The following is a 15,811-nucleotide window of genomic DNA, read 5'->3' as shown; positions in this document are numbered from 1 at the left end:
CAAATGTAAGTACCAAGTCAATGTTCCAATTGTCATAAATTTAATAAAGTGAGGTTTTACCATAACTAAATAAATAGTTATAATTGTCTCAAAGTCAAAACTTTTTTAAATAGTGGTATTTTAATGCATTAAAAACAACACAGCTTAAATTTTTAAAAAATTTAAAAATCAATTTTAAAAAAACCTTAAAAATTTAATTAATTAGTTAATTAATTAAAACACACACACACACACACACACACAGCTAAAAACGTAGCTCCCTGGTACAGCAGTTGCCTAGCATGAATAAGGCCCTGAGTTTCATCCCCAGCAACACACACACCATACAAACACATCAAACAGGCAAATAAGTAATTCCCTATAATATCTACTATAATCTGGGCTACACTATAAATACAGGTAATGTATTACTGATTCATTCTCACATGGTCAGCTAAAAGTATATATCCACATCCCTTCCCCACAAAAAACACTTCTTATTTCATGGTAACAGATTATATGCCACTATGTTGTAGTAAAATTCTAGCCCACAGATTATAAGAAATATCAAATCAGTTAGTAAATCACCTAGCAGATATCATATTGATTAATATAATGGTACCTCAGTTCCCTTCTTATATCCATTAAATTCCAATTTAAACTCAAATCCTACAAATTTAAAATTAAAAATCTTGGCATGAAATGGAATAGTAGTATAGCTCTAGTGGTTATAGTATTTAATATTTAAGTAAAATGAAATTATATATGCTATAACATGCTATAAGCATCAAGGGTTTTTTAAACATTAAATGGCTAGGTATTAATTTTTATTTTCTATCTCACTAGATTTAAAGAAAATTAAAAAGTTTTAAACCCAAGAAAAAAAAGGCTTATCTGATTTTATTTCCTAGATGCTCTGTTACACAAACAAGTAGTGAATTAAGGGGTGGGGGTGGGGGGAAGCCCATGATGGCATAAGCCTATAATCTCAGCAACTTAGGAGGCTGAGGCAGGAGGATCAAAAGTTCAAAGTCGGCAATTTAGAGAGGCCCTGGGCAACTTAGCAAGATCCTGCCTCAAAATAAAAAATAAAAAACAGGCTGGATGTGTGGACAGTGGTTACACATCACTGGGTTCAATCCCTGGTACCAAACAAACAAAAAATAGGCTGTAACAGAGAAGGGAACATAGTTGGAAAATTCACGACAGAAAATCAATTGATAATAATCAAGAGTTAACAGTAACATGCAATATTTTAACAACTTGAGCAAATTAAAGACCCTCTAAAACCATTAACTACATAAAACAACAAAAAGGGAACATATAAAGGCATACCTTTTACTGTCTTTCCTGTAGATATTGCTCTCTCGCTCTTTCCCTTCAAATTCTGCATGTTATCTTGTTCCAGAACCACTGACAAAGCCTTCTGCACATCAAACTTGTTCTTCAGAATTGCTTCAATCAGTACTTCATCTGGCACAGCATCTCCAAGTACCTCTCTCATGTGATCAAGGCACGAATAAAGACGAGCTGGGACAGACAACAAAGATTAAGAACTATACTAAACAGCGCCAAAGAACCCCAATCTTCAAAACTGATAAAAAGGACTTGAGACTACACTAGGATATTCACCTCTCCTTTTTCTTTAGCAAAAATTATTTATAATGATCATATTTTTCTACAATATACCTTTCTTCCCTTATTACCAGAGGAACAATTTTATTAAGTCATTATACTAAATGTTCCTGAATAATACTATTTGAAAAACATATAAACTGTATACAATAATATCTATTTTCATCTCATGATGATGATAAAATGTCTCTCCCATAATACTGACTAATGCTTGAAAAAAATGTAACTGGTACACACTAATATCTATTTTCAGAAAGCAATGATGGTATCTATACTAACCATTTTTCAAATGTGTGGAAATGGAGGGCCAATGTTCACTATTCCTAACTGTGCTGATAACTAGATATATTTCTTACATTTTATAAATTACTACTTTTAAGTTTTCTTTTAAGCTAATTCAGTTTTCCCGAGCCAACTCAAGTCATCCTTAAATGACTCTTATAAAACAAGCAAAATGCATAACAAGGAAGTCTAATAGAATAAGAGAAACATAAATATTTAATTCTAAAATAAAAAATTTAAGAACTGGGAATGTCAATTGGTGGTAGGATGCTTTCCTAGCATGAATGAGGCCCTAATTTGGTCCCTAGCACCACACACACACAAAAATTCATACCTGGAGTTGTCCAAACTATTTAAGGATTTTATTTTCTTATGATTATGTCATTATAAAAAGTAATTATTAACAATATTCATGAAGTAAAATAGGACCTGGTACCTAAGGGCCAGTGAATAAAAATGAATTAATATACTCATTTATATTTTTATTCCACTTGGCAATTTTCACAATTCAGACCCATGCACACCTTCTGTAATACAATAACTCTGAGTTAGTCGTATGGGGCAAATTCTAAATTACAAAAATTATGAAGATTGAAAATCACAGCATTATTAAGTTAGCAATAATCGAAAAGAACTGAGGCTTTTGGATTTTGTTATGGTTTGGATGTGGAATGTACCCACATGTGTTAATGACTTGGTCCCCAATGTAGCTATGTCCAGAGAGGTGAAGCTTTCAGGAAGTGATTTTATCATGAGGGTTCTGACCTCATCAGTGGATTAATCAAATCATCCACTAATATCTGGCTGACTACTAAGAGATGGTAGAAAGTATAGGCAGGTGGGGCACAGTGGCAGGAGTAGGGGATGGGGGCATGCTCTTGGGGACAGTATCTTGTCCTTTGCTTCTGGCCTCTGGCTGCCTCCCTACCACCCCGTTTCCTGGCTGCCATGAGCTGGGCACTTTCCATCACCATGCCTTTCTGCCACATCTCTACCTTAGAGCAAGCAGACCATGAACTGAAAACTCCGAAACCATGAGCTAAAATATATATTTCTTCCTTTATATTGCTACTATCAAGTTGTTTGGGTCATAGCCTTGAAAAGTTCACTACGACAGACTTCCTACTCCACCAAATCATTTCACAGAATTCAATTATGTTTCATTTTATATGCTTACATGCTAAACAAAGAATCTGCTAGCAATACTGTAATTGTTTCAAGAAAAAAAAAAAAAGGTATTTGGTACTTTGCTCCATGTCTCAATTATTGAAAGTAAATTCCTCACCCAATTCTGACTTGCTTAGTCCATGATTTATTTTAAAGGGCAAGTGAGCAATGTTGAGAAAATAACACCAATTTGATAAATATATGACTTATTGAAACTGGAACAGAATACATGGCATAGTGAACATCAGAACCTCTTCTCACTTTAGAACTATTTTCTACACAAAAGAGACAATTAAAAGTTGAGGTTAAAGAATTAGTTGGCTTAGCTGGTGCAACCTCAGACAAGTTCTTTCCTGAGTATCATTTTTCTTCCCTGTAAAAAGAAGGACAATAGCTTTCCTACAATGTTTCTGTGATGATTAAATATGTTAATAACTGAACAACACTTAGAACAGTCCTGGAGAGCATTTAGTAAAAGTGAGCCATAATCACTATTACTGTTATCATGCAATTACTTATATATAAAGTTGGAAGTTTAACTTTCCTTCTAAAACATGATTTTGAATTTCACTACTCCTTAATCTTTGTTCACAGAGGCATACGTAGCAGACGAAAGGATGAAACTTATACTCTATTCCTGTCTTCTTCTGTCTTCTCATCCCACAATGGGAACTGTTTAACACCTTTTTTCAAAAATACTATAGAAGCCAAGGGTGGTAGCACACATCCACACATTCATATGCCAGCTACTAGGAAGGATGAGACAGAGGGATCAAAAGCTCAAAGCCTGCCTTGGCAAATTAGAAAGACTCTATTTCAAAATTTTAAAAGGCGGGTGGAGAGGGCTGGTAATGTAGCCCATTGGTAAAACACCCCTAGGTTCAATCCCCAGTAATGCAAAAACAAACAAATAAAAACACTACTGAAGTGTTCACATAATAGCTTCTCTACCAACTTTTATTCAGATAGGAACATACCTCAACATCATAAAGGCTATCTATGCTAAATTCCAGGCCAACATCATTCTAAATGGAGAAAAATTGAAGGTATCCCTCTAAAAACTGAACAAGACAGGGATGCCCTCTTTCACCACTTCTATTTAACATAGTTCTTAAAACACTGGCCAGAGTAATTAGACAGACGAAAAGAAATTAAAGGGATACATATAGGAAAAGAAGAACTCAAACTGGCACTATTTGCTGATGATATGATTCTATACCTAAAAGACCCTAAAAGTTCCACCAGAAAAATTCTAGAACTAGTAAATGAATTCAGCAAAGTAGCAGGATATAAAATCAACACTCATAAATCAAAGGCATTTCTGTATTTCAGTGACAAATCCACAGAAAGGGAAACAAAGAAAACCAACCCATTTTCAATAGCCTCAAAAAAAAAATAAAATATTTGGGGGGGGGGGGCTGGGTTGTGGCTCAGTGGTAGAGCGCTCACCTAGCACATGCAAGGCCCTGGATTCAATCCTCAGCACCACATAAATAAAATAAAGATATTGTGTCCAACTACAACTAAAAAATAAATATTTAAAAAAATAAAATACTTGAGAATCAACTTAATGAAAGAGGTGAAAGATCTATATAATGATAATGATAATTACAGAACCTTAAAGAAAAAAATCAAAGAAGACCTTAGAAGATGGAAAGATCTACCTTGCTCTTGGATAGGCAGAATTAATATTATCAAAATGACCATACTTCCAAAAGCACTATATAGATTTAATGCAATCCCAAAATGATATTCCTCATAGAAACAGAAAAAGCAATCATGAAATTCATCTGGAAAAATAAGAGACCCAAAATAGCTAAAGCAATCTTAGCAGGCAGAGTGAAGCAGGTGGCATCACTATACCAGACCTCAAACTATGCTACAGAATAATAGTAACAAAGACAGCATAGTATTGGCACCAAAACAGACTGGTAGACCAATGGTACAGAATAGAGGACACAGAGACTAACCCTCAAATGTATTTCCAGAGTTGATAAAGAAATTGTTTTTTTTTATTTCTTCTCATTTGTCTTTCTGCTTTCTATTTTTTATATGTATTTATGTATTCTTTCCATTTTTCTTGATTTGTTTAGCAGCTGGTATAATTTTGTTGACTTATTTAAAGATCAGCTCACAGATTTCTCATTCATTATAAATATTTACAGGAAAAAGTCATACTGTAGAAAAAGAGCAAATCAGCTTATCCCTGCTTACTGTTAACAGATACATAGTGATATATCTGGCCATTTCAGCTCTACTATCAATCTGTGCTTAAATAATGTTTGAAGCAACATCATGTTTCAAATTTACAAGATAAAATATAAGTACTTTTGTTAAAATGTTTAAAGGAGTTGAAAATAAGAAAGCTCAACCAATGTTACTTCCATTGAACTTACAAGTTCCAACCTGAAGTGTAATTTAAACAGATGTGAACCATCAGGACACTTGCATAGCTGTTATTTTGGCCTTTAGCTTGTTTTTTTAAAGCCTTTGGGTACTTAAAAATCTTTGCAAATAAGAAAGTTTCTATCCTCTAATCATAAACTCCCCATAAAGCTTATGAAACAATACATATTCTTAAAAATTATCTTATAACAAATCACTGGAGCTTTTTCTCTCTCTTTTTTTTTTTTTCTTTTGCAATATCTTTATTTTTTTGTTGTTGTTTATTCATTTTTATGTGGTGCTGAGGATTGAACCCAGTGCCTCATATGTGCGAGGCAAGCGCTCTGCCACTGAGCCACAAACCCAGCCCCCAGAGCTTTTTCTTAAGGAAAAGAAAGATGAAAGAATGAGAAAATTAGATAAAAAATTCCCGCTACTGAACAGTAGCCATATAATCAAATTTGCAATCACATAGTTAAATATTCTACTCAAAATATGCTTAATGTAAATTTTCCTTGAAGATGAGATATTCTTGTATCATTACTGTCCTATCACTATTATGAATAATCACAGTAAAATTAAAATTCTAATATATTTCATTATTAATTATTTTTAGGCAATAAATATAGACAACACTATTTTTTTTACTATACCTTGATCAATTTCACTTAGCTGATGGTTCAAAAGAGAATTGGGAGAATCTTTCAGGTCTTCATAATCATACTCTTCTACAGGCTCAACAACTGAAGGCTTGTCACGTCGTGAGTAAATAAATTGAGCAGCTAGAATGTAAAGTAATTGAAGAATGCTATGGTATTGACATTTTTCATTAACTCTTTATTTTAACAAAAGTTCTAAAAAAAACTTATTTGCTCAGTTATAAAATACTAAAGACTTATTGTATAATTAAGAAAATTAGCAATAGTTTTCAATTCCCAAGAATTACTAATTTGTCCAAATACAAACACGACCAAAAATATGTCCTAATTTTTTGAACAATGTATACTTTCAATCACTCACTCACACTGTAAATATTCATTCAATCATTCACTTACACTGTAAAAAACCTTCAACTTTCAGACATCAGGCTGTGCTCTTCTACAATACAAGCATCACTAGTGAGTGATATTATGAGGTATTACATATTGCATTAAAAGGAGGAAAGACACTCTATCACAGTGCCAATATATCTTTGAATGCCATTACTGAACTAATAGCAATAGGAAAAATCATCACACACACCCCCAAAATACTAACACTTCTACTACCTTAACTAGATGGTCCATTGAAATCAGTCTCAAAGATTGTTCAATTACAAGAGAATAAAATTAACCAATGTTATGAAGGACAAAATATAAATACAATATCCAAAAGGCAAGGTATTATTAGAGTTTTGCATTACTAAGCTTTCTTTAATAACATGTAACATATTAAGTCCCTCACATAAAATGCCTACATTTGACTTTTGTACATGTTTTCAGAAAGGCATTACTTATAAAAGGGAAATTATATGTAAAATTTACAAATAATACACAGAACATAAACCTATGGCCCAAGATGAATATTATGATAACCACCTGTAATCCCAGTAACTCAGGAAGCTGAGGCAGGAGGATCACAAGTTAGAGGCCAGCTTCATCAACTTAGAAAGACACTGTCTCAAAATAAAAAATAAAAATGGCTGACAATGTAGATCAGCAGTAAAGCACCACTGGGTCAATTCCCAGTACAAAAAAAAAAAAACTATGGCTTATGTGTAACACCTATACTGAGAAGGCCATTGCACAGATGCTCTCAATTCAGAGTATAAACTGATGCTTTATTATAACAGGAAAGGCAAAGAAGAAAAATGTAATAACATATTTTAAAAGCTAAAAGAATAATATAGATAGGAAAGTATTGCAGAGGATTAGTAAGTGAAGAATGAAGCAGTTGGGTTTTTTGTTTTGCTTTGGTTTTTGTCTGTTTTCTGGTTTTGGTACAGGGGTTTGAACTCAGGGGCACTCAACACTAACCACACCCCCAGCCCTATTTTGTATTTTATTTATTTAGAGACAGGGTCTCAGTGAGTTGCTTAGCATCTCACCATTGCTGAGGCTGGCTTTGAAATCATGATCCTTCTATCTCAGCCTCCAGAGTCCTTGGGATTACAAGTGTGTGCCACTGTGCCCAGCTCTAAAGCAGTTTTAATAAAGGAGGTAAGAAAACAGGAAAAGCTGAAGAGGTAGAAGAGATCTTGGAGAAGGAGAACTGAGTAAGAGACATACAGAGAAGTTGAAAGAATTCAACCTATTCTATAATGCATGTTTCCTTATCACAAATTAGCTCATACTAATAGGTACACAAAGGAATGATGAGGATGTAACATTAAAGATGCTTTAATTTTTGAAACTTTTCCCCTAACACTTCAATGTTCTGCATCACCATGTAATAGCATAAGGTTGAAACCCAATAAAACCAAACAAAAACAAATACAATACTGCAACTCTAGTTGTATTATAGTGCCACATAGCCTCACATTCTTCTCTTGGCTCAGTTTGGCCAAGTACCCTGTTTGACAGTGCTTACTGCTTGCATCTCCAAGATCTGTATTTTGCTTCTGCAACATTATTCATGAGTTTCAACCCTTTCTTCATTTTCTATCAAGCTTTTACAATTTGTCTTAAGTATACCAGGTTTACATTTACTGGAGTATTTCTTCACTGAGAAGTCAATGCATCTTTTCAAATGTGCAAGCATTTTTTATTAAGATAACTAGATTTTGTTCATATATTGTAGGTTGAGCGGCCTGTCCTGATCCTCCTACATCCCATGAGCTATTTTTAGTATTTAATTTTGAAAACCACAAAGAATTTCAGGAATACACATATTATATTGTGTATGTGTATGTTTCTCCCTTCTTTTAAGTAATGAGATGCCTTAAAATCCAAGACATCTTAGATTTAACATAGTGTAATATACTAAAAAATGTAAAAAGGGCCATTCTGAGTCTGTGATTTACAAACTGCTATTCTGCCCTTTAAATTATATTAAGTTTAGCCTAAATTCAACAAATGTACTTCCTTCATCTTCCCTCTTACCTCTAGCTAAGATCCAAGAAATCTAAGATCCAAACATTAAGGCAAAAAATCATGATGTTTCCCTCAACAAGTTTTACTTAGAAAATACTGACAGGGAAGAGACAGTTCTCGAAGTTCAGGCTTCTACTCTACCTCACAGGAGCTATTCTTGACAGACGAGGGTCCCTAATACCACTGCACCTTCCCTCACACGTGAATCCAACTCACAAACTTGTGCTATTGCCACTATTTTAGAAGTAGAAATGGTTAGATTTGCTAGGGAGGAAAACAAGTCGAGAAAACTTTTGTAGAAAAAATAGATACTGGGGGGGAGAAGGGAAGCATTCCAAACCTTTGAAGTTGAAATGACAGCCCAAAGGCAACAAATAAAATAAAAGTTAAATCAGAGAAAAGCATGGTAATAGATATAAAATGTTGTTCTTCTCTAAACTCTAAATTTTAAAGCACTACAATGGAAGTGCTTTCTGAAAAAAACAGATACACAAAATGATTTTTCAAATGTAAGGCATTTTAACAAACATAAAAGTTTAGAGAATTCAAAACCTAACTCCTGAAACTACCTAAAATTGTTCCCCAAACACCTTAAGGTCAAAATCATGTGAGCATGCAGAGGTACAGCTCTCTCATCCCCTGGTGCTTCTGATGCAGTGGTGCTGGAATGGAGCAAGAAATTTATGTTTTTAACAATTACTCGCACTGATTCAGACCACTGGGAAGGTTAGGAAACTCTGATCTGTAAATCTCCCCTCTCATCTACCCTACCTATACTCCATTCTGTAAACTGTCATCAGTCACTTACCTGCCTAAAATACCATCCCCCTGACTTAAAAAGCTCCAATAAAGTTGACACCACAAACCCAAAATTGAAAACATCTTTCACAATCTGGTTCCTACTTTTCCCTGCCTAGTTCTTTTTAATGCTACAAATTCTGTGAATCCTGTGAGTCTCTGGAAACAAACCTCACTAAGAGGCCACTACTTAAGCAATGTTGTTTACTCTACCTAACATCCCATTCTCTAAATTTGCCAGCCCAGTTCCCATCTGCCAGAAGCCTTCCCAGGGGATTCCAGTCAGGTTCATGTTCACCCACCCACCAAATTGTTGCAGTCAGCTGTGAACAGGCCTTTATAGGCTGCCTTATATCAAATTAATAGGAAATTTTATTAGAAGAGAGATTTTTTTACACATAAATTGATATCCAATACAGATTTTAAACAGGATAGAGCAAATATAGATTACTTCTAATCATACTAGTTGATACAAAAACAGACACTCGTAGTTTTACAGAGTTATAAAACTATCTGAGTGTCTACCCTGCTCCTCAACTTATATTCAATATTCAGTATCAAAACCAATCTTTCTAAAGGAAACAAAAAAATAAAGCTGTTACATTTAGAAATCACCTTTCCATAAGGAAAACTGCACTTTGTTGAATTCAAAACAATATATATAGGTTGATACATTTTAGAGAGAAATTCCTATTAACTGGCAAAGTAACTCAATTAACAGACTTCAATAGACTATTAGTAAGATCACTTCAATGAAACAATTGTGTGTTTTTATTTCAATTATTTTAATTTAGAAGTAGAACACATATGGAGGGGAGACTCAATATGTGGGTTAATTTTTACTTGATGAGCTTCTCAAACCTTCACTTGTCCATCAATCCCCAAACACTATTCCAAAAAGTATTCAGTCGCCAACTAGGATATTATTAATAGAGATACGGATCAAATTCAAAGCCCATGACTCCCACTACAGTAAATCCTACTGATGTTGCCATAGTAAGCTGCTTCTTTAAGAACAAGGTATTCTTAAACTATTCATTTTATATTGGCAGTTACTTGGAAACCCACTGAAGAGGAAGTTAAATTTTTTAATCTGATATTACTGCTACTCTGTAAATTTTTTAATAAAACATCCAAATTCACATGCTTTTGCTCAAAATACAAGTTTGTCAAAGAAATTCGAATTAACTATCTCCTGCTTTGATAATGATATTGGACTTGTTGATGTGTAAAAAATGTGATGCTCATAGGCAGACTATCCAGAATACAAACATATGCAAGATCAACATATGCTCATCAAGAGCTTTGAGAGACACATGGATAAACTATGATTCTGTCCTCAAGAAAGCTAGGCCACAAATGCAAATCTCAAAAAAAAACAACTTTGGAAGGCCTGACCTTTGCACTATTAGTTCATTACTCAATAGTAAATGTTACTTATCAGAAAAGCCTACCTAAATGAGAGTTAGCCTGCAATAGTAAGGTGTCTTTCAGGAATCACTCTATGAATGGTTCAACCCTTATATAAGCCATATTTACCAAGTTTCAAGTACTGAAGATCTCAACTCTTGTAAATCTTGTAAATCTCTTGTCCAAATCCACTCTTATCCTAAACATATGGTTCCCCATGCAAGCCACAAACACAATCTAGTGGGGTTTTTATACCATTGCTGTGTCTCACCTCACCATAGGATTCTGACTCTTGGATCCCTCCACCATCACCTCTGAACTACATTTCTAACAAACTCTCAAGTCATGATGATGGTACAGGGACCACACTTTGAGAACACTGTCCTAATATCCTTTATATACTTTAGTATAATAGTCTTCTAACTAATCTGCCTATATTAGCTCATGTACCTCTTTCAATCCACTGTCTACACTGCAGAAGAGATCTTTTTAAAAGTCAATTCTAATACTATATCCACATCATCTTCTCAGCTACACAAATGTACCTTGCTTTCTACTGCACTTAGAATGTGAGTAATGAGGACAGAGATACCAGGCATCACTTTATTACCTCCAAAGTTTAAAGTGCCTAGTCAACTTTGACACTGAATTGTATGAGCCCCAAAGGGCAAGTGCCTAGGGGGATCCTTGGAAAAAGGGAAATTTCTTTTATGCTTATATCCCTATAAAATATCTTCTTTTGAATCCCTCAATAAGGAGCTCTAAAGGAATGTTGGTTGTTAACTTATCTCTCAGCTTCCAACCCACATTTACTCAGCTTTGCGATGCTGATGTTCAAGTATTACAAAGTACATTTATTCTTTGACAACTAGTTCCTTTTTAGCATCCAGTAAGATGCTAAAGGAACACTACAAGGCTGAAGGAAGAAAGCACACACTCCTTCCCTTTTGCTTTTTGTTCTGGTCAGCATCGCCCTGGCAATACTTTACCTTGCAAAAGCAGTTTATTCTAGTAAACAGTAACTAACTTAAGTTTTTCAGTTTTTTCAAAATTCCCAGAATCAACATCAACTTGCCCCTTCACTCCCTAAACACCACAGCAGAGAGTAAATTGAAATTATTTCTTCAAAAGGCTGAAACCCAGCTTCAAAAAGTCACTTCAGAGGCACCAGCATCAGCCAGGCTCCCTAGGACCTCAGGTGAACCTCAGAGGCAAAGCAGAACCCCTCCTTGTTGTCTGAGTCCTATCTCCAAGGAGATCCCACAAGCTTCAAAAGATCAGTTTCGACCTCATCTGTTTGTTCTATACAGAACTACGGATGGTAAATTCTTCTTATAGTTACTACATTCTTGATATCTGGGTTGTCCTTTCTGCAACATTTGTTTTGTAATTCCTGGATAACAACTTCTTTTTGTATTAAATTCCCTCTGATAAAATAACTGGTAAAATTTTCTTCTATTATCAGAATCCTGAATGACAAAAGTGAAACATTAAAAGGAGAGAGAAAAGATCATGATTAGGTTAAATAAGTAAAGTACTTGATCTTAAGAGCAGCCCTACAAATAAAACAAGATGCATTTCAGAATAACAAGTAACAGGAAGAACAGAAGTATTAAAGACAAGTTCTAGAGCATACCTACGCCTCAAATGGGGTATATTTGGTCTTCAAAGTCTAAAAATAAACTAAAGCAGGTATAGTCTATAGGGCATCTCAGTAGACAATAGAATAATTATGATGAGGAGAATGTCTTAGACCATTCAAGCTGCTGTAACAAAATGTCATATAAACTGGACAGCCTATAAACAGAAATTTATTTTTGAAAGTCCTAGAGCGGGAAACCCAAGATCAAGGCATTCTGGCTCACAAATAGCACTTACTTGCTGTGTCCTCACAAGGTAGAAAGGCAAAGGAATCTATTCAGGACCTTTTGTAGAAAGGCACTAATCCCATTCATGAGCACTCTGCCCTCATGACCTAATCACCTCCCAAAGGACCTATCATCTCCTAATATCATCACCTTGAGAATAATATTTACATATGAATTTGGAGAAGACAATCATTCAGGCCATAGCAAAGGGCTCTAAAGGTAATTTTATTATAATAAACATTTAAACTAAATGGAAAGTGAGTTTAATGAATTATACTTTTGTAACACCTAGCAATAGTTAAATCATACCCTCTTTTAATGCTACATTAAAATTTAACAGGAATTTTCAACCATTGTCTATAATAGCCAAGAAAAATGTATAAAAGAAAGGATAAAAAATACTCAGTCTTTACTAGAAAGGAGAATTTTGTTTATATGGTAGCAAAGAAATCTTTGAACAGATGAATAAAAGATGCAACTCTGATGTGGAATCATATAGGAATCTGAACTCTAAATCTCTCTGTGGCTCTATCTACTGTCTGAAATAGCCAGGCAGAGTGGTGTACACCTGCAATCTCAGTGACTCAGGAGGCTGAGGGAGGACATCTCAAGTTAAAGGCCAGTCTCAGCAACTCAGTAAGACCTTGTCTCAAGAAAATAAATAAATAAAAAGGGCTGGGGTAGAAATCCCCTGCAGCCATTCCTGGTTCCACTAAAAAAATGTCTGAACTATGGGTAGTTGGTGTATTTACCATACTGCTTAACAGTAGATAATCTAAGGTACTAAATATCATACTGTACCGCATAAATATGCACAATTATTGTGTCAATTTTTAAAAAAACACTAAAGTACTACAAAAAAAGTGGATGTACAACATCTCTCTCTAATATTCAAAATATCCTTAAAGATATAAAATTAACTGCTGTCTGCCTCCAGAGGCTTTAGAACTTCATTACTAACTAAATTACCATTTAGTGTATTTAGATTAATTGCATGTTGTAAAGAATATTGGAAAACCGTAGTCTTCAGAATTTTCTTCAAACTGTTAAAACTAAATGATGGTGTCAAAACTTTAAATGCTATTCATGGGTAAAAAAAATCAATATACATTTATCTTTTTAAATATTACATATTATAGTCATATAGAACACTCTGGCCCTAGAATAACAATAGTATTTACTTGACATTTTTAACATTCAAATTAAGGAAATTGAATTGTTTTTAAAAATTCACCTGTTGATGGCGAAATACAATAATCATCCTCTACAGACTGACCATAGAGATCATCATCTTCAAAATCTAAAATCAAAAAAGAAATAAATTAATTTACAAGTTCTTTTTATATCCTCCCTTATTAATACTGTATCTAAATTCTCTCCAAAATAAATTGTCAAAACTTGGAAATGTCAACTCTTTCAAAAAATTCTACGTATTTCACTTACAAAGTAGGTATTTACTGACATTCTATATATAAAAACATACATGGTTCTTGTGCTTTTAGGTTGATTTTTAATGTTTTCCCAAATTTTCACTCCATGTTATCAAAAAATAACAATAATCCTATGGTAATAAACTTGTCTTTCCAGTGTTGACAAAATCTTAAACTAAGCCATCCATCCATGTTTTTCACCAAGTACTCTCTATAGACAAATCCTTCTTTTCAATAGAATTCACTAGCATGTCTAGGTCCCAAGAACAGTAGTTCTTCACTATATAATTAAGTAATCTTTACAAAATCAGCTTACCCCTAAATAGCTTTGTGCTCACTTTCTTTACAGCTAACTAGCTTCTTTTCCTACTGACTGGAATATGCTCTTTGCCCAGATCTTCCTAAAGTTGTTTCTTATCCTTGGTAAGGTTTCAGCTTAAATGTCATCACTTTCCAGAAGTCTTCCCTGACCTGGGTAATGCAACAAGCCTCCCTTCCACCTTTGCCCTCTAGCACACAACTTCAATTTATTGTCTTCAAAGCACCACTCCTGTTTTAATCTATGGGCATATCATCTTCATCAGGGCAAGAACTCGTTTAGCCAAGTCCCTGGCACACATATGACAGTAAATAATTATTTGTTTTAATATTTAAATTAATGAGTCAAACTATTAAGAACTAAAACCCACAAGGAATATATAAATGTATTCATTCATTTATTTAATAGATGCTAACACTGGACCAGGGACTACTTAGGAGGCACTTGCAGTACAAAAATGAGCACATTTCAGCTCTTTCCAAACCAAAATTCTGACAGGGAATACATATAAAAAAAAATGGACAACTACAAAACTACACAAGTGCTCAACATGAGATTTACAGCACAATGATATAAACACACATATGAACAAAACTAGAATTAGGAGTAGGGATACTAGGGAAAGATCTCTAGGAATATAACATCCAAAACAACAAAGGATGAAGTTAGCCAATTTTTTAAGGTATTCATGCATTAAAAACATCATGCTTAAAGGCTAATACCAAATGTAATTGGCACAGAAAAATTAGACAAATGCTATTTGGATCAAATATAAAATTAAAGTAGGGCTTTTAAACTAGTATCTGAGGCAATCATGTAAAGTACTATCCAAATTATAGAGAAAAAACAAATTAGGAATTAAAGAAATCAAAGTATTTTAGAGCACAAATGCTAATGAGGTTAAATTACTTATGTGAATTTTTTTTAAATTATTATTGAGAATGCAAGGGAACGCTTAATTAGGAAGAACAGAAACAAACTGGACCCTGAAGATGTACGAACTTTCATAAACAGAACAGGGGTATGAACCCCCCATGCTACAGGAACTGCTTGGTTATGATGTCAGCAATTGTTCCAAAGAAAACATGGCAACCTGACCTCAGGTGGCCAAGATGAGAAGATATTTAGCACTCACTCCCTGCAGCCAAGAACCTCTCCTCCAGCAAACTTTCCTTCACACAGAAATCCTGCTTCACCTCAACTCCCAACCCTTTCTGAATTAGACACTCTTTTTTGCAGCCTCCATAGCACTATCCTTACTTTTTGTAGTCTCTCTCATTATTATCTGTTACTTTTTATTATCTCCTTCTTAGACTACCCTCAATATCTTAATGTCATTCCCCAGCTTTAGTGCTTTAAGCACTCAATTTTGGTTGTTTAAGGAAATGATGGCTACTAAAGAAATGAATGAGTAATAATAAAACCTATTCATGTCATTTATTTTATAATTGTACAAATATCTCCCAG

General features: G+C 34.2%; 1 protein-coding gene across 6 annotated transcripts in view; it reads right to left on the bottom strand.

Moving 5' to 3' along the window:
* Hbs1l (HBS1 like translational GTPase) overlaps positions 1-15,811 on the bottom strand; it is an 87,482-nt gene that overhangs the window by 70,195 nt on the left and 1,476 nt on the right. For 4 of the 6 annotated variants that reach the window (XM_005329783.4, XM_078019089.1, XM_078019090.1 and 1 more), the window contains exons 2-4: positions 13,830-13,895; positions 6,102-6,230; positions 1,315-1,509 (exon numbers count right to left, since the gene is read on the bottom strand). In XM_005329783.4, coding sequence (XP_005329840.1) covers positions 1,315-1,509; positions 6,102-6,230; positions 13,830-13,895 — 390 coding nt within the window. Of the gene's footprint in view, positions 1-1,314; positions 1,510-6,101; positions 6,231-13,829; positions 13,896-15,811 lie in introns of those variants that run through there. The other 2 variants (XM_040283359.2, XM_078019088.1) reach the window with 2 other exon arrangements.

Source organism: Ictidomys tridecemlineatus, chromosome 8 (genome assembly GCF_052094955.1).
Source record: "Ictidomys tridecemlineatus isolate mIctTri1 chromosome 8, mIctTri1.hap1, whole genome shotgun sequence".
NCBI classification, from domain to species: Eukaryota; Metazoa; Chordata; class Mammalia; order Rodentia; family Sciuridae; genus Ictidomys; species Ictidomys tridecemlineatus.
Note: the sequence above shows the minus strand (reverse complement) of the source record. Positions and strands in the feature narration are given on the sequence as shown.